The 19,089-nt window shown below is 42.7% G+C and overlaps 1 protein-coding gene across 3 annotated transcripts in view; it reads left to right on the top strand.

Moving 5' to 3' along the window:
* Positions 1-19,089, top strand: part of map4k5 (mitogen-activated protein kinase kinase kinase kinase 5) — a 49,457-nt gene that overhangs the window by 21,549 nt on the left and 8,819 nt on the right. The window contains exons 7-25 of one of the 3 annotated variants that reach the window (XM_080550403.1): positions 1,464-1,506; positions 1,660-1,732; positions 2,674-2,805; positions 2,987-3,049; positions 3,150-3,231; positions 3,803-3,919; positions 5,469-5,547; positions 8,005-8,063; positions 8,296-8,363; positions 9,237-9,275; positions 11,697-11,741; positions 12,612-12,654; positions 13,184-13,394; positions 13,889-13,977; positions 14,691-14,732; positions 15,028-15,112; positions 15,804-15,883; positions 16,386-16,446; positions 17,910-18,024. In XM_080550403.1, the coding sequence (XP_080406529.1) occupies positions 1,464-1,506; positions 1,660-1,732; positions 2,674-2,805; positions 2,987-3,049; positions 3,150-3,231; positions 3,803-3,919; positions 5,469-5,547; positions 8,005-8,063; positions 8,296-8,363; positions 9,237-9,275; positions 11,697-11,741; positions 12,612-12,654; positions 13,184-13,394; positions 13,889-13,977; positions 14,691-14,732; positions 15,028-15,112; positions 15,804-15,883; positions 16,386-16,446; positions 17,910-18,024 (1,526 nt within the window). Of the gene's footprint in view, positions 1-1,463; positions 1,507-1,659; positions 1,733-2,673; positions 2,806-2,986; positions 3,050-3,149; positions 3,232-3,802; positions 3,920-5,468; positions 5,548-8,004; positions 8,064-8,295; positions 8,364-9,236; positions 9,276-11,696; positions 11,742-12,611; positions 12,655-13,183; positions 13,395-13,888; positions 13,984-14,690; positions 14,733-15,027; positions 15,113-15,803; positions 15,884-16,385; positions 16,447-17,909; positions 18,025-19,089 lie in introns of all 3 variants that reach the window. The other 2 variants (XM_080550404.1, XM_080550405.1) reach the window with 2 other exon arrangements.

The following is a 19,089-nucleotide window of genomic DNA, read 5'->3' as shown; positions in this document are numbered from 1 at the left end:
TCCACACTATCACTCTCTCTCTCTCTCTCTCCACACTATCACTCTCTCACTCTCTCTCCACACTATCACTCTCTCTCTCTCTCTCTCTCTCTCCACTATCTCTCTCTCTCTCTCCACACTATCTCTCTCTCTCCACTATCTCTCTCTCTCTCTCCACACTATCTCTCTCTCTCTCTCTCTCCACTATCTCTCTCTCTCTCTCCACACTATCTCTCTCTCTCTCCACACTATCTCACTCTCTCTCTCCACACTATCTCTCTCTCTCTCCACACTATCACTCTCTCTCTCTCCACACTATCACTCTCACTCTCTCTCTCCACACTATCACTCTCACTCTCTCTCTCCACACTATCACTCTCTCTCCACACTATCTCACTCTCTCTCTCTCCACACTATCACTCTCTCTCTCTCTCTCCACACTATCTCTCTCTCTCTCCACACTATCACTCTCTCTCTCTCCACACTATCACTCTCTCTCTCTCCACACTATCACTCTCTCTCTCTCCACACTGTCTCACTCTCTCTCTCCACACTATCACTCTCTCTCTCCACACTATCTCTCTCTCTCTCCACACTGTCTCACTCTCTCTCTCCACACTATCACTCTCTCTCTCTCCACACTATCTCTCTCTCTCTCCACACTGTCTCACTAAATGAACTGAAGTTTCTTATGAAGGTGAGGAGGGGCCTCGCCCTGTCCTTTTCGGACGCCGTCGAGCTGCAGAGATGTGAATAAAAGCCACAGGAAAAGGGTGGTCGGAGATGTGGTGGGCGCACGGATGCATGTGACTGATGCCGTCATTAATGGCTAAGCGAATGGCTCTGTTCTCCTGCGGTGTTATCATAGTGGGTCAGGGTTTGGCCTATCTCTGCTTAACTCTACACAGAGAGAGCTTCCTGTTTCCTCTGCTCTCTCGCTGCAGGATGCCAGCAGACAGAACTGTCAATCATAGCCGCCACACCACAAAGACTCACTCAGTGTTGCCCCAGGGTGACTGACGATACCTGTGTGATACCCATTACAAATCAATTGATTACATTTAAAAAAAATTGGCATTTAGCAGACGCCGCCTTATTCCAAAGCGACTTACAATCAATACATTTGACTAAGCAAGTGAATCATCAATCCACCAGTTGTAGCAGGAAGAGTAATCCAGCTCAGGCCCGGGGCCATTGATAGTCTCAGTGATGGAAGGAAAACGTTTTCTTTTTTTTCTTTTTTCTTTTTTTTTATAGACACTGGAGAAACAGAGAAACAGTACAATGGGGGCAGTTTTTAGGGGACACAGTAAAGGGGAAAAGCGGGTGTCTTCAGGAGACGCAGTGCTGGGGGGGCAGTAGATGTCTCATTACAAGTTTTGTAGTTTTGTCTCTGATTACAATAAGTCAAAAGACTGTAAACTCTGAATGATTAGCTAGTGAGTATGCAGCAGGAGAAATAACCATGTCTTTCTTTCCTGCAGGGTGCCAATATCCTTCTGTCAGATAATGGGGATGTGAAGTTAGGTGAGCCGAGCTATTCCTAAAACTCAGAGTCCTCTTTAAAGGCATGGCGTTCAGCTGTGTGTGTGTGTGTGTGTGTGTGTGTGTGTGTGTGTGTGTGTGTGTGTGTGTGTGTGTGTTACATAATCTCAAAAGACCTGTCACCTTTTATTCCAGCTGACTTTGGAGTAGCGGCCAAAATAACTGCCACCATTGCCAAGAGGAAGTCCTTCATTGGAACTCCTTACTGGTGAGTCTTTCTTCACTCGAAGTCAATGAAGGTAAAAACAAAAAAAGGAAAAGATTTTCAGTCATAGAAAGTTGTTGTTGAGGCAGCACAGCTTTCTATTCGGTTGTTAAGTCTGACGTCACACGTGACGTTTAGCAATTTCCGGGTCCAAATTAAAAAATCCCCGCACCAGAGTACCAGTGTACTAAAGCGGTAGAATGACAGTTCAATGGTTTTTTAGACTCGGATCTATTCATACAACAAGGGACACAGCACTTTCCCGTTTTTCCCATATTGTCAGCGTCTTTGAGCCTCGGAAAAGCACAATACAAATATTATGAATTATTATTATTACTGAGGCATTTCGAAGAGAGCGCCTCAGCCAACGTTGGACCTGGAAACACGTCACGACTTAACAACCGAATTAGTACCATGCCTGAGATATCACTAGCTGTTATATCACTCTCAAAGTAAGTAATGTAACAGGAGGGCTCTGAAAGGACTCGACATTAACGCTGTTTTACTTGTCCGGAGCAAGTAAAACTTTCGCCGGGTTTGTTTGCGCGAGCACGACGACGCTGCTAGATCCCGGATATTTTTACCTGCGTGCAGGAAGAACAACAGACGGCGCAGGCGCGAGACTAGACTAGATGATCGTGAGTGAAGATATTATCAAAGCGTACTCGCCTGTCGATCACCCGTACGCTTTGATAATATCTTCACTCACGATCATCTAGTCTAGTCTCGCGCCTGCGCCGTCTGTTGTTCTTCCTGCACAACGGCGTTAATGTCGAGCCCTGATGTACCTGTAACAGGAATGTGGGAATTAAGGATGTGTGTATAGTACATGTGTATCCAAAAAAAGCATACCCCAAATGAGAGAGATCCACACATCGATTGCTGCTCCCGAAATGTGTAGTTTCGAACATGTGAAGACATGCAATTGGTCTTCATCTCTGCAGGATGGCCCCAGAGGTAGCAGCAGTGGAGAAGAACGGAGGATACAACCAACAGTGTGACATCTGGGCTGTGGGCATCACCTCTATTGAGCTAGCAGAGTTGCAGCCACCCATGTTTGACCTCCACCCAATGAGGTACTCCTCAACTTCCCCTTGACATATCATTCAGTTCTCAGACTGAACTTCCTGCTTTTGTATCGGTGTCAGTTCTGTTACAGTGAAAAGGTTCCCCATGTACATCTCACACCATGTAAACGAGACAATGTTGATTTTGTATGAAGTCGTAATGGCAAGTGATTTATCTGTTTTGTTCCAGGGCCTTGTTTCTTATGTCGAAGAGCAGCTTTCAACCTCCCAAGCTAAAAGACAAGACAAAATGGTGAATGCACCTTGATTTACTTTCCCATTATGACATTTAGCTCAGCAGAGATACTATTGGGTGGTTGGCCTGTCAGTCAACATGTTCACTCTTCCTCCAGGTCCGCAGCCTTCCATAACTTTGTGAAAGTTTCTCTGACCAAGAACCCGAAGAAGAGGCCTACTGCGGAGAAGCTCCTCTCTGTAATTATGTTCAAACTTTGTGGTTTTCACCTTTTACATCAGAGATTTTATAAATTGTACTACTTAAATTATTAAGAAGATGGTTTCATTTTCAGTATTATTAACACGATGTACACCTCAGAGGAAGAGCATGTCAAGCTAATGGTCCGTCCGGAACAGTTTAATTATTAACCATGGTGTCATTTCTCAGTAATAGCTATATTGAACTCACTATTCCTACTTAATGGACCTGCTCCTCTCTCTACGACATATGAGGTTTTACATGTGTTTTATGAATCCACTAATGACACTACTAATCGTGAGCTTAGAATTATAAGGTTCTATCTCCGTTTAGGGTAGTTCAGAGATAATGAGCGTCAAAGTTTTTACATTCCATTATGTTTTATGAGATGGAACCTTTATATTTGATTAATTACTAACTAAAAAATGTCAACATTTTTAAAACACCATACAGGCATTAATAAACACCTAATGGATCAGATTATGTAAAAAACTCAATTTTGACCAAAATCGGAGATAGAACCTTATAATTCTAACGTCACGTAATGGCATGTTGCTGTGTGTGTTGCAGCACGTGTATGTGGGCCAGACGGGCCTCACACGTAGACTAGCAGTGGAGCTCCTGGACAAGATGAACAACCCAGAAAACCACCAGCACTTTAGTGAGGTGGACGATGATGACCTGGAGGTAAAGCCTACGGTTATTTAACCTCATTATAATGTTAACGAAATACTGGCGTGGCTTTGTTTCCCCAAGAGGCCTTGGCAAACATCCCCCTGACTGGGTCTGAGTATAGCAGCGGTGTCTGTGTGAATGTTGGTTTGTGTGTGTGGAGTGTGTCGTTTCTTTTTATGGTTCAAGTTGAAAGTCAGAATTCAGAAATGTCAGATTTTGTGTTTTGTTTCCATTTATAATAATAATAATAATAATAATAATAATAATAATAATAACACATTTTATTTGTATTGCCCTATTCATTCAAAAGAATCTCAGAGTGCTACAGAGAGAAAAAACAACAACCGTAAAAACATGATAAGTTAAAAACAAAACAACCGTAAAAACATAATAAGTTAAAAACAAAACAACCTAAAAACATAATAAGTTAAAAACAAAACAACCTAAAAACATAATAAGTTAAAAACATAGTAAACAAACAAAATAAATCACAAGAATGAACACAGGTTCAGCAGTCAAAGGCCTTTTTGAATAAAAAGGTTTTTAGGCCTGTCTTAAAAGAGTCCAGGCTCTGTACTGCCCTTAGCTGGCTAGGAAGGCTGTTCCACAGGCTCTGTACTGCCCTTAACTGGCTAGGAAGGCTGTTCCACAGGCTCTGTACTGCCCTTAACTGGCTAGGAAGGCTGTTCCACAGGCTCTGTACTGCCCTTAACTGGCTAGGAAGGCTGTTTATTCCCTCTTTGACTCGTGCACTTGCTTCCCTAGAACTCTCTCTTTCTGACTCCTCTCTCTCTCTTTCTGACTCCTCTCTCTCTCTCTTTCTGACTCCTCTCTCTCTCTCTCTTTCTGACTCCTCTCTCTCTTTCTGACTCCTCTCTCTCTCTTTCTGACTCCTCTCTCTCTCTCTTTCTGACTCCTCTCTCTCTCTCTCTCTCTTTCTGACTCCTCTCTCTCTCTTTCTGACTCCTCTCTCTCTCTCTCTTTCTGACTCCTCTCTCTCTCTTTCTGACTCCTCTCTCTCTCAATTTTCTCCTTATTTCTCCTTCCGTATTATTAACTGGTATCAACATGTGAGATCTCATTTGTGTAGCAGCCAAAGAGGTGGTACCAGCCTCTTTAACAGAGCATTGAGCCTGTCAGTCTCCCCCGATGCAAGACAGCAGTAGCACTGTCCTGGCCACCATGAAAAAAGCCTGAATACTGTGGATCTCCTCAGCAATGGGAGCCTGTGTTCTTATACACACAGTTTCACGGCTGTGCGTAATCATGTGACCCATGTAAACGTGTAGGGGCCAACCAACAGCTATCGGTTTGCACTGCACACATTTAATCTCACTGTCTGTCGGTGCAATTAGCCTCACTGAACTTGATTTTGATCAAATTATTAGCCTCACTCACGTGATTCTTTGCGGCTTGTTGCCAAACGGCTCTAAGCCACTGTATTGCAAAATAGCAAATAGTGAGATAACGTTTTATGACATTCTTTGCTCTTGTCATGTCATGTTTTAAATTCACTGTGATTCCCTGTCTCATCCCCTGTCTGTCTGTCTGTGTCTCTCAGCCTCTCTCTGCAGTCAGACACACCATCCGCTCCACCAATAAGCAAGCCAGAGCAGAGAGGACGCGCTCAGAGATAAACTGTAAGTGAGCAGCAGCCACAACAGGACACAGCTCCTACACACCGCCAAGCAAGGACCGCCCACCCACCAAGCCCATCTGACCATTCGTATTACTCACAGCTCTGAATCTGAGCTCTCTCATTGGTCGGTCTGGCTGCCAATCTTTATCTTGTCAGTTCGTGAGCTTAGAATTATAAGGTTCTATCTCCGTCTAGGTTAGTTCAGAGATATTGAGCGTCAAAGTTTTTACATTCCTTTATGTTTTGTGAGATGGAACCTTTGTATTTTATGAATTACTAACTCAAAAATGTAAACATTTAAAAAAAAAAATATAACACCACACAGGCATTAATAAACACCTAATGGATCAGATTATGTAAAAAACAAAATTTTGCCAAAAATGGAGATAGAACTGTATAATTCTAACGTCACGCGTTGTAGTTGTGGTCCAGTAGCTCCGCCCGTCTGTGGCTCCGCTCCAGTACGGGTCATCCTGCTAATCCTGCAGGGCTGGCACGGCTCCAGGGCACAGTATGGTTCAGCAGCATAAAAATAGCCTGGGGATTCACGGAAAGGGAAAGTGGCTGTAGATCTGTCCAGTAGCCTACGATGCTGCCATGTACATTCCGTGACGTTAGAATTATAAGGTTCTATCTCCATTTTTGTCAAAATTTAGTTTTTTACATAATCTCATCCATTAGGTGTTTATTAATGCCTGTGTGGTGTTATTTTTTTTAAATGTTTACATTTTTGAGTTAGTAATTAATAAAATACAAAGGTTCCATCTCACAAAACATAATGGAATGTAAAAACTTTGACGCTCAATATCTCTGAACTACCCTAAACGGAGATAGAACCTTATAATTCTAAGCTCTCGATTATGTCACCATCTTGTGTCCTTAAAAAAGACACAGAACTCGTTCATGTCATAGGCCATGTTTCATATTGTGGCATCATGTCATCCCGCTTGGTATTCCAAGTTACTAATCAAATATCCCTTTGCCCCAATGTGTGTGCGTTTGTATGTATATGTTGTGTTCTGTCCATAAATGATACTGTAGTGTTTTGTGTTTTTTGCTGTTTAATAGAAATCTTGGGTTCTTACTGTGCTATGATTGTAATTGTGTGGCATTAGTAGAAATAGGCTAGTTTAGGAGTGAGTCTGTGTTTGTATACATTTGTCATCATAGTGGTTTACAGCAAAATCCCTGTTTGAAACTTTTCTCTTACAATGATGTCTGACCTTCCCCTCAACATGAAGCAGACAGTGGGACAGAGCCAGGGAGGCCATGCTCGAGCCCTAGCTACACTGAGGACAGGGGGGGCCCAGGTTAGTGACAGGGTAGTGAGGTAGTGATAGTGTGCCTTCACATTCCCAAGCTCATATGTGCCTTATCTGATGAGCGCTTTGGCGTAGGGAAGTCATTTACATTTACATTTTTGGCATTTAGCAGACGCCTTATTCCAAAGCGACTTACAATCAATACATTTGACTAAGCAAGTGAATCATCAATCCACCAGTCGTATCAGGAAGAGTAAGCTAGCTCAGGCCAGGGGCCATTGACAGTCTCAGTGATGGAGACTTTTTTTTATAGACACTGGGGAACAGGGGGACACAGTAAAGGGGAAAAGCGGGTGTCTCAGTGTCTCAGGGGTCTGGTCAAGTCGGGTCTGGTGTTGTCATATGGAGACTTCTATATAGAAACACAGTACAGTGGGGGGTCAAGCGGAGATTGAGAAAGTTTCTTCTTATATCGTTGTTACTTGCTTTAGTCTCATATGTTGACTAAATTGGTCATGACTGATGTTTGAGGAGATGTTCCATTAGACCGTGACAGAAGTGACGTTCTGGTAGGAGAAGCTGTTGAACGTGATTAAGATACATATTATTTACTGATGTACTCCTAGTATATCAATGCAGAAAGTTACATTCAAGAGATTCATTGAGATAATGAGAAACTGTATAGAGAGTTTTCTTTTGCCCTCATGAGTCTCACAGGAGCATGTGACAGGAAGTCATGTTTAGTGTTTACACTGGACAACTTGCTCTGACTCAGTGTGTCTGACGGTAGGTACCAAAGAATGATAAACCAAACTCTCAGAAAACTTGTGATCATACCAACCACGTTTCTCAGACGAGATGAGTGCTGTTTTTTTCTGTCAGTGAGAACTGTGTTTGTCTTAACTCCTTATCCTCAGATAAACCATGCTTATAAGCCATGTCTTAATGTCACCGGAGGCTTGGAATAGCCTGTACCAGAATCAAACATTTTCATGTGACTTCTCTCATGGTCTCATTTTAACTGAGAACTGTACCCCTCCTAGAGAGGTTTTGTGTGTGACTGTGTGTTGTTGACACATGAGGATGTGGTGGCTTTGATGGGCTTGGTGTCTGTTCCAATGCTGGGTACTGATGCCCTCTAATGACAGAAGTATGTAACTTCAAAATGTTATTTAAAACTGAGTTCTGTTTTACAGTCGACAAGATCCAGTTTGAACCCCCGCTGAGGAAAGAAACTGAGGCTCACACAGAAACGGTCATTATCTTTACTTTATTAAACAAACACATTTCTTTCTACAAAAGCATTTTTTTTTCAAAAGCATAATTATTCTCATTTGTGTGTTTGTTGTAATCCACTCTGGAATACTTTAATCTCCTCTGATCTTTAATATATAACCTGTGTTATATTAAGTGTTAACCTAAATTGCAACAGAATGTTTTTGCCTGACGTGTGGGAGGTAACATGCTGTGTGTTTGCTGCTCAACAGGACGTGACTAAAGAGAACGATTTCCCCTCCCCCTGGAGCCCGTTCGCGGAGGGAGGCATCACTACCAGGTAAGCCATGGAAACCATCGTCATGGGAACCATTCCAGAACCATTCTGTTTTTAGTTGACTGCCTCCTGACTGTTGTCATCTGCATCTGAGGAAAAAAACCTGGAGACGAGCTACACAAGATTGCAGCAGGGTTCCCGCGCTGGTCCTAAAAAGCCTTAAAGTCTAAAATCTTTAAAGCAATTCAATTTATAAGGCCTTAAAAAGGTCTTACATTTCAGTTATTCGGTCTAAAAATGAGATGCTAGGTCTTAAAAATGTGTTCCTGCAAGGAAATCAGTCCGACCACATCTATTTACGCGGACATTAATCAAGCCTGGAACCAAAGAAATGTAAATTTGCTTCCTTTCTTGTCTGTATGGCAGTGAAATCCCTAATTTCATCACCTCGAGGATGACAAAAAGCTATCATATGGTGTCGCGAATAGCTCTAAAATTATATCCAAAGAGGTCTTAAAAAGGTCTTAAATGTTACTTGTTGCAACTTGTAGGAACCCTGTTGCAAAGAGAATGATTTCGGAAGTGTATCTCCATCCCATCTCTGGAAACACTTTGCTCAACCTTTTGTTGTGTGTTTGTGTGCACTGTGTTATTGTTCTTTGTCTGTGTGTGTGTTGAATAGCCTCTTCAAGGCTCTGTTGTGTGAACACATTCTTTTTGCTCACTTGTCCCAAGACTAACCTGTTCTAGTTGCTTTACACTGGAGCTGTCCTGTCTCAAAGCATGACCCCACTTGCCCACCTGTAGTTTGGAATGTCGGTCAGTTAAAAAAGATCTTCACTTGTCCGTGTGCTTTGACTGTGTCCTTTCTTTCTTTTTGTTTTCTTCTCCTCCTCATTCTGCCTTCTTGTTGCTATCTCCTCCTGTCCTTCCAAGGAGCCTTCTCCAAAGCGTTGAGGATGAATTGTTTCAACGGTAACACTAAATCAAATCAAATCACATTTTATTTGTATAGCGCATTTCTTACAAGATGCAACTCAATGCGCTTCACATACTGACAGAGCCGCAAGCAGGCAAAAGTAAAAAACCTGTACACTATGTAGCCAGGAAAATTCCCTTGCAGCCCTCTACACATAGAGCGACTACTAGCCAGTTTGCCTACCAGCACCCAGTGGTGGATCCCCACCCCCCCCCCCCCGGGGAGCCCCCGCCGCCCCACACACCCAGCCCGCCCCACCACCAGCACACCCGGCCCAGCCAAGCAAGCACAGACCATAAAGGCCCCGCACAAGGAAGGCCAAGCAGGTGCCCCGGCGGCGGAACAGACCAGGCACACGGGGCAGCCGGGGGCCCCCAAGGTGTGTCCTGTCGTATGCCATCCACTCCTCCACCACCCCCACTACTCCACTACCCAATGTGTGGCAGGCAGGCAGTCGCCTCCTTCACTCCCTCTCATGTGACATGTTTGGTGTGGCATTAGCTGTAGAGCCAGGCTGGGGTAGAAGAGTGGATGTGTGCTTGTTGACATGCAGGTAGACAGTTGGGAGAGTCAGTCAGTCAGTCAGACCAGACAGGACAGGGACAGACGGATAACCTTCCACTTGTGAATTTAACTGCCATTCGTCCTGTGGACCTTAAGTCCACACAAAAGGACTTGTTTATGTGGACCTTATGGTAAGGTCTTAACAAGCACCGACATGGTTCTTGTAACATGCGTTACCATCATTTCATTTAGAGGAACGACTGTTTTCTGCCCATGTAGCCGACATCGCACTGAGCTTGAATAGCTCCTAGACAACTTTGCAGGGTCTTGTTTTAAAGTCTAATGTTCTGCACTGCTGCAGTTTAGTTCATCAGTGAATGTTGTGGCCATTTACATCTTCTCCTTTACTCTACTACTACAACAACAACAATAACAACAACTGTATTGCGTTTTCCAGAAATAATTTCTACTATTGTGAGTTTGCCTGTATATTCTTACCGTGTTCAATTAATTTAGTCTCAAACAGAAGTAAGCATATTATCATAATTATATTATCTTATCCATGTCAAATCAACAAGCTATGACACTCACAATCTCAGATTGTTCTGAAATAGTTTCTGTAGTTATAAACAGATCAGATCAGTATTTCTACATCATTATTTTTTAGAAATATAGTTTAATCCCCGAAATTGATTGTACCCAAATTGGCTATTTTAATTTTGTAAGATTCATACAAATCAATAGAATTCAAACCCAAAATCCGATTTGGAACAAAGTCCTACTTGATAATAATAATTTAATAATTTGCTATTTAGCAGACGCTTTTAATCCAAAGCTATTTACAATTACGAATTACAGGGACAGTCTCCCTGGAGTAACTGAGGACTAAGTGCCTTACTCAAGGACACACTAGTGGTGGTGGTGTTTCAGACGGGATTTTAACTCACAACCTTCCGATCACTAGTCCAACTCACTATCCACTATCTACTAGACCACCACTACCCCTACTGAATAGGAGATGAGGAATTCAAAACAATGGTCAAAAGTCACCCATGAACCCCTTCTTTTAGAATATTTTATCAGACAGTATGGAATATCAGTTGTTCTCTATGGCTTGGGAGGCGGCTGTGGCTCAGGAGGTATAGCCGGTGTCTAATGATCGCAAAGCCACATTCAGGGAACGGAACTCGATTTGAAATTATTGCGAATTATGAAAACAAGCCTGAATGAATTGAGTACAATAAATTATCTCTCTGGGATATAAACCTGTATATTTCTACAAAATCATGATGCAGGAACACTTAATCGTATCTGTTTCTAACTACAGAAACCATATGAGAGCGATCTCAGATGGTGGGTGTTGAAATCCTCTTTCGTTCGTTGATTTAACATGGAATGACGGTCCGTTATGGTGTTTCTCTCTCTGCCAGCAGTTTCTGTTTTCGGATGTGCTACTTGTGTAGCTTGAAAAAAATCAAGGTCTTAAAAGTTTTTGAAAATAGACATGGGTCATTGAAAGTGCTTGAATTCCCCTCTCTCTCTCTTTCAAAAAAAATGTATATTCAAAACTGTTTTACATAGCTCGTCAACTAGTAAATAAGTCTCTGTATTGCTTAACTTTACACATATTTCACAATATATACTGTAGTTTTGCTGTGCTGTGGTAGAGAAGGCAAGAGACCATCTAGTGTTCACACATTCAGTCCTCTCTTTTTAATTGTTGTCTGTGAGCGGATAGTTCCTATTATATACATTCTCATCCAGATCTGTCTCAAACTGCCGTGCCTTGAATTTGAGGGAATTGAGTCTTGAAAGTGCTTGAAAGGTGCTTGAATGTGATGTTTCAGAAGGTGTGGGAACCCTGCTTGGACCACCCTGTACCCTCCGTCTGATATCTGCATTCTTCTCCACAGGGGACACATCGCCCATCTGGAGGACGCCTTTGAAGACGTGGAGCTGTAAGTGCAGGTCGCCTACACTCAGAACAGATCTCTCTGGGGCGCTTAGGTGGCGTAGTGGATTAAGCGTTGACTAGGGGTGGGCATCGATGATCGATTAATTGATCGATAAGGTCTTGGTCGATCACTTTTTTTTTTTTTTTTTTTCTTTTTTTTTTTTATAATAATAATGGAAATTAGTTTGTCCACGTGTCACCAGATTGCGTTCGTCTCTCACCCCTGAACATGTTAACATGATCATCTTTCTGAACAAGAACCAGTAGGCCTGCCGCCTACAGTCTCTCGCTGGAGTTTAAATTTAAGTTAAGCTGGACGCTCTTAAGGACACTAACGTTTTCAGTCATCCTCCTATTTGTGAGTAACTGTTTTTTTACTGCTCCTATGGTGAGTTACTTATTTTCTATATTTTTATTTATAACGTAAAATGTGTTTTTAAGTTAAACAATTTAGGCTACTCACTGCCTTGTGGCTTGTTATCTGACTGTAGTGTCTAGTTTGGATGTGAATGAATGAATGTGTGCAATAGCAACACAAATAAAGTTGTTTCCCCAAGGAAAACATGCTTGTTATTTCTGCCCTATTTTTTTCCCCCGATAAAAATAAAATAAAAATAAAAAGTGATCGACCAAGACCTTATCGATCAATTAATCGATAATCGATGCCCACCCCTAGCGTTGACCATGTACCGCAGGGTTCCCGGTTCGATTCCAGCCGCGGACATATCCTGCATGTCATCCCTTCTCTCTCTCTCACCCATCCTTCCTCTCATAATCTCTACTGTATCTGTCAATAAAAAGAAAAAATCTGAGTGGGACTGCCCCACTCAGAAAAAATTACTGCCTGTGTCTGAAAACTCTCCTCCCATTCTAGCTCTACCCTCAAGCAAGGAGTCCCGCCTCCTCTACCTCCAAAGGTGAGACTTGATTTGAACTAATCTGATACAATACATGTTCTAGGATTCCCGCGCTGGTCTTAAAAAAGCCTTAAAGTCTAAAATCCAGTAATCCGATTTATAAGGCCTAAAAAGGGCTTAAATATAGGTGATGTTTCAATATCGGTCCAAAAAATTAGGTGCTAGGTCTTAAAAGTGAGATTAGCTTGTCCTGCAAGGAAGCTTTTGTGCACTTTGTTCTCTTCACATTGAAGTGACTTTCTACAGTTAACTGTTAATGTTAATACATTTACATTTGAGTAGTTATGGGACTTATTTATTTTACATTAATTATCCATGAGACTTTTTTGTCTGTATAGCAGTGAAATTCCTAATTTCATCCCCTCAAGGATGACAAAAAGCTATCATGTGGTGTCGCCAATAGATCAAAAATGTCATTCAAAGAGGTCTAAAAAAAGGTCTAAAAAGGTCTTAAATTTGACTTGTTGAAAACTTGTAGGAACCCAACAGGTTTCTGACCCCTCGTTCTCGTCACCTTCTTCCCTCTCAGCCACGACTGAACAGCTCATCAGATGAGCTCGGCCTTAGCGATGAGAGGTGTCTGACGGTGAGGAGGTTCCCCAACTCTGAGAACGGACCTAACTCCGGGGGTCGCAGACAGAGCACCCCCGAGCAGGGCACCAAGGTAGAGAACACACCACCTGACTTCCTCTCAGCCAGCGTCAGCAGTCCCGGCCTGCTCTCTCGCACCTCCGACCCAGGTAAGTGCTGCTGCTGCTGGACGTTCACCCTCTCCCTGTGACGTTAGAATTATACGGTTCTATCTCCATTTTTGTCAAAATTTAGTTTTTTACATAATCTGATCCATTAGGTGTTTATTAATGCCTGTGTGGTGTTATTTTTTTAAATGTTAGTAATTAATAAAATACAAAGGTTCCATCTCACAAAACATAATGGAATGTATAACTTTGACGCTCAATATCTCTGAAGTGCCCTAAACGGAGATAGAACCTTATAATTCTAAGCTCACGCCTTGTTGATCTCTGGTTAAGTTGTTGAATTCATTGAAGTTAGTTAGCAGCACATCTGTCTAAGCAAGAAATGGTTTCTCTTTTCCAAGCTGTCACTCATTCAGAATGTGAAGGTAAGAAAGTAGAATAGATTTTGATTTGTTTTATGTAATGTGGTGGTACAATATTCTCTGAGATGATGAGGTGATGTATAACCCTTAGAATCGTTTGTTCTCTATCAGCAGATCATGATGATTCGGACACCAGTGTGAACGGGGATAGTCCCAAACCACCACCCAACCAATCACACAGGAAGGAGAGGAAAGAGTTCCCTGTGAGTGTGTCCATATGTTGTGCATCAACGTTGTATAAACTGTGATCACTTCTTCTTCTGTGATTCTCAGTAAAAAAAAAAGAAAGAAAGAAAACACGCTTGCAATCTACAAGTCAGATCTCCACTCCTCTTATCTTGAGTTGCAAAAGGTTTGTGTTTTATGCTGTTAGGCAAGGCAGTCAGAGCCGTAGTTGGCGACCCTGGAGCAATTAGGAGTTCAGTGCCTCGCTCAACGACACTTCGACACGTGGCCAGCCGGCGGTTTGAACCGCCGACCTTGCGGTCATTAGACGCCGGCTCTATCGTGGTCGCAGGAATCAACGGAGGTCGTCGGTAACACAACGTAGCCTTGTCTACCATCTGTGTTTATGGTGTCCAAGCCACCGACTGACCCTACATTGAGATCTAATGCATGGTTATTTTCCCTCCATTGGACACTGACAGTTAAAGAGGGTTTTTTTGGCAGCCAAGCCGTTCATTAGGTTCATCCAGATTTTAATTAGGTTTGGATAAAGATGAGAACATAACAACATGATGAACACAGGCTGCTTTTGTTTTCCACAGTGCTGGGGGTTTAGAGCAGTGCTGGGGTTTAGAGCAGTGCTGGAGCTTGTCAAAGGCTTGTCAAAGCAGCTCTATTGTTTGCTCTACCATGCTTGTGTTGTTTATTCCTTATGAATCTAAATGGGTTTTTCTTGTGTTTTTTCCCTCAGAAACCAGCTATCAACGGCCTGCCGCCCACGCCTAAAGTGCTTGTGAGTAAACCGTCTGTACTGGCCCTTATTACCTCTAACGCCACATTCCTGGTGGATGGGTTAGGCTGGATACTGTCATTAAACTCCATCTGAACTGGATCAGAACACAGATACTCTGCGTCCAAAGTGTTGGCACGCCCATCCTATTATTATGGTTATGGTGGTCAGATGTGTAATTTGATCATCTCGGCTTAGATTCAGCCTCATAAACTCCGGGTTGACATAAACTTCAACGGAATCTTCTAGGGCTATTGGGTTCGTCGTGATCAGTTGTGCCGTTCTTTCATCTCTGTAGATGGGGGCGTGCTTCTCCAAGGTGTTCGACGGCTGCCCGCTAAAAATCAACTGTGCTACGTCATGGATTCACCCAGATACCAAAGGTAACTAGCTCCTACCTCCTAGCTCCTAACCTCTTTCTCCTAGCTCCTACCTCCTAGCTCCTACGTCCTAGCTCCTAACCTCTTTCTCCTAGCTCCTACCTCCTAGCTCCTACCTCCTAGCTCCTAACCTCTTTCTCCTACCTCCTAGCTCCTAACCTATTTCTCCTAGCTCCTACCTCCTACCTCCTAGCTCCTAACCTCTTTCTCCTAGCTCCTACCTCCTAGCTCCTAACCTCTTTCTCCTAGCTCCTACCTCCTAGCTCCTTCCTCCTAGCTCCTAACCTCTTTCTCCTAGCTCCTACCTCCTAGCTCCTACCTCCTAGCTCCTAACCTCTTTCTCCTAGCTCCTACCTCCTAGCTCCTACCTCCTAGCTCCTAACCTCTTTCTCCTAGCTCCTACCTCCTAGCTCCTAACCTCTGTCTCCTAGCTCCTACCTCCTAGCTCCTATCTCCTAGCTCCTAACCTCTTTCTCCTAGCTCCTACCACCTAGCTCCTAACCTCTTTCTCCTAGCTCCTACCTCCTAGCTCCTAACCTCTTTCTCCTAGCTCCTAACCATATAACCTTACTGGTCTTTTTAGCACTCGCAATCCTCTCCCACATACAGAAACATAGATACATGGTTGGTTACACACTGGGCACTGAGTTTATCCCTTTTAGACAATTTACATCTCCCAACTTTTTTTTTTCAGACCAATACCTTATTTTTGGGACGGAGGATGGAATCTACACCCTGAACCTGAATGAACTGCATGAAGCCACCATGGAGCAGGTAGGAGCACTGGGGGCTCTAGGACGACTCTGGGGTTTTGGATAGTAGGTGGGATGTGGAATGCTCTACACAAAATCTTTATTTTACAGGGTTCCCGTGCTGGTCTTAAAAAGCCTTGAAGTCTAAAATCCAGCAATCCAATTTGTAAGGCCTAAAAGGGTCTAAAATGTCAGTCATTCGGTCTAAAAATTAGGTGCTAGGTCTTCAAAATGAGATGCAAGGAAATGCAAGGAAATCAGTCCAATCACATCTATATACACGGAAATTAATCAAGCTGGAAGCCAAAAAATGACAATTCGCTTCCTTTTTTGTCTGTATGGCAGTGAAATCCCTAATTTCATCACCTGGAGGATGACAAAAAGCTATCATATGGTGTCGCGAATAGGTCTAAAATTCTATTCAAAGAGGTCTAAAAAGGTCTTAAATCTGACTTGTTGAAACTTGTAGGAACCCTGATTTTAACAGTGGGTGGTTTATTGAATATCTTGTGTTCCCCCTGTAGCTTTTTCCAAGGAAGTGTACATGGCTCTACATTATCAACAACAACCTGATGTCGTTATCAGGTAAGTGGGAGAGACTTATCAGAGCCACCTGCTTTACTGTGGGCTGACCCATAACCTGCTGCTGTGTAGTCCTCTGTGTTATCTGGCAAAGCAGTTACCTGATATCTGCTGCCCATAAACAGCAGTTTGTTTAAAAGCTATTGGAGGAAACCTCTATATAAAGGCATCCAGCCTGTTGTTTAGTAGAGCAATGAATGACACATCTGTCTTTATGGCCTGCAATTACAGAGATACACTGACTTGGTTATAAAAGAAGAAACTCCTGGTTACAGTAGCCGATGTGTCGATTATTTTGAAAGATAAAAGCGTGAGAAGAAAGTGATGCCATCTTCTGGAAGAAAATAGCAGCTGCAGATATTTGAAGGAATTGCATCCAGCTAATCATCTCCTAAAGCTTTATATCTTTTTTTGGTCTATGCTTTTACTTATTTTTTTTATCCCTTTGGTAGAGCAAATCTCCATCAACTGTGCTATGTCTTTACTTTAGTAGTCAAGTCTTGTTTTGCGCCACACATAGCTCTGATGTGAGGTCGGGAAGTTAGGAATTCATAGTTAATGGAGATTGATATTGTTATGGTCTATTTGGCCCTGCTAGGGAATCTTACCCTTTTGTTTTCTCTTCTCTTTCTCTTGGACACTGTCCCTCCCTCCCTCCTCTATTGGTCTGGCTTGATTTTGAACTTCTACTAACCGGCTTCATCAGAAGGTAATCATGCGTCTCTGTCACCCCCCTGTGTTTACCTGTTCACATCTAACCTTTCTACGGAGCCCCCCTGGGGTCACATGGTAGAAAAAAAATATTTGATGTGTGAATCCGTTCCCTCGATTTAGTAAATCTGTTCCCTCGGTTTAGTAATTTGTTAGGGTTAGGGTTATGGTTATGGTTAGGCCCTACGAGCCAGAACGATCGCAAGGATTCTAACCCTAACCCTAATCCTAACGAATTACTAAACCGAGGGAACGGATTCACACATCAAATATTTTTTTTCTACCATGTGACCCTAGGGGGTACCTTTCCGTACCTTTCTCAACATGATGCTGGCTAAAATCTGATGCTCATATGTGTGTTAAGGACATTTTCTAAAGGTGATCATAAATTTAACATGGGCATCAGGTTTTATTACATTGATTTAACTTTCACAAACCACCATAATATAACTGCTAAGAAATAAAAGCGCTATATCAACTATTCCTGGCATAAAGCTTCTTCTCTCCATTCAACTATCCCATCCGTGCCCATCAGTTGCTGCATAACACCAAGAGAAACAGTTTTTCCTTTTTTTCCATACACTGTTTTTTCTGGCTGTTAGAAAATACCTAAATGTTATTATGTTGAAGTTTGGAGTATGTTGTGTTGTGACACGCCACAGGAGATGGAACAGCTTCTCTCTGACCCCGGCCTGGGGAGGAAACATTCAAGTTAATGTTTCCCTTTAAACCCCGTGTTTGTTATCTTGCCGCAGGGAAAACCTTCCAGCTCTACTCTCACAACCTCATCGGGCTGTTTGAGCAGCTGAAGAAGCCGGGCCTAGCGGCTCAGTTCCAGACCCACCGCTTCCCAGACAAGATGTTACCCAGGTGAGTGGCCTGGGGTGGTCCAGTGGTCTAGCACCACGGTCTACAGTGCACATATATGCCCATGTCGGCATGGGTTTGAATCCGGCCCATGCCCTGCTGACATGCCCTCTCTCTCCCTTCTTCTCCTACTTTCCTGTCTGTCTTCACTATCTGTCCAATAAAATGAAAAAGATATGAGTGGGACTGCCCCAATTACTTTAAAAAAAAAGATGCTACCCAGGTGAGAGAGTGTGGCTTATCAAGGTTCGACAGTAAAGCCCAGTTTATGCTTCTGCGTAAAATCGACGGCGTAGGCTACGGCGTAGCTTGCGTAAGCCTGCGTAGCCTTGCGTAGCCTACGGCGTCGATTGACGCGCACCTCTCCAAAAATGTAACTACGCGGCAGTTTCTACGCAACCGTAAGCACAGTGATTGGTCCGCTTGGTAGCACATGATTCCGATATGATTCCGACTCTCGTCGGCCAAAATGCGTAAGCCATGACAGAAATGTCATTTACTTTTTCTGTAATTACTTATTAATTAAGATTTGAAAAATTATGATAACCATCGTATTATCTTAGTTTAATGGCATTTCAATGCATCATAGAACTTTTATTTACAACAAGCATAACAACAAAGAAATCGCTATTATGCCGCTTTGAGTACACCGTTCCAATGGAGCGCCCTATGGAAGCATCAGGCACAGCCTTCCTATAAGGAGCGCGATTCACATTTACGAGATGTACAATCCTGTTTATTTAGAAATAAATGATTAGTTACAGGGAGCCCCATGGCTGTTCGTTGGGTTTAAATTATATTTATGATAGATATATTTAATGTAAAGTTATCTATAACAACTGTGATTGGTCCGCTTGGTAGCGTCACATTCCGACTCTCTCGTAAATGCGGAAGTCATGACAGAAATGTCATTTACTTTTTCTGTAATTACTTATTAATAAAGATTTGAAAAATGATGATAACCATCTTATTATCTTAGTTTACTGTCATTTCAATGCATTATAGACATTTTCTTTACAACAAGCATAACAAAAATACGTTTTTTGATCGCTATTATGCCGCTATGAG

This window comes from Nansenia antarctica (genome assembly GCF_963989245.1).
Source record: "Nansenia antarctica genome assembly, chromosome: 1".
In the NCBI taxonomy this organism is placed as follows: Eukaryota; Metazoa; Chordata; class Actinopteri; order Argentiniformes; family Microstomatidae; genus Nansenia; species Nansenia antarctica.
Note: the sequence above shows the minus strand (reverse complement) of the source record. Positions and strands in the feature narration are given on the sequence as shown.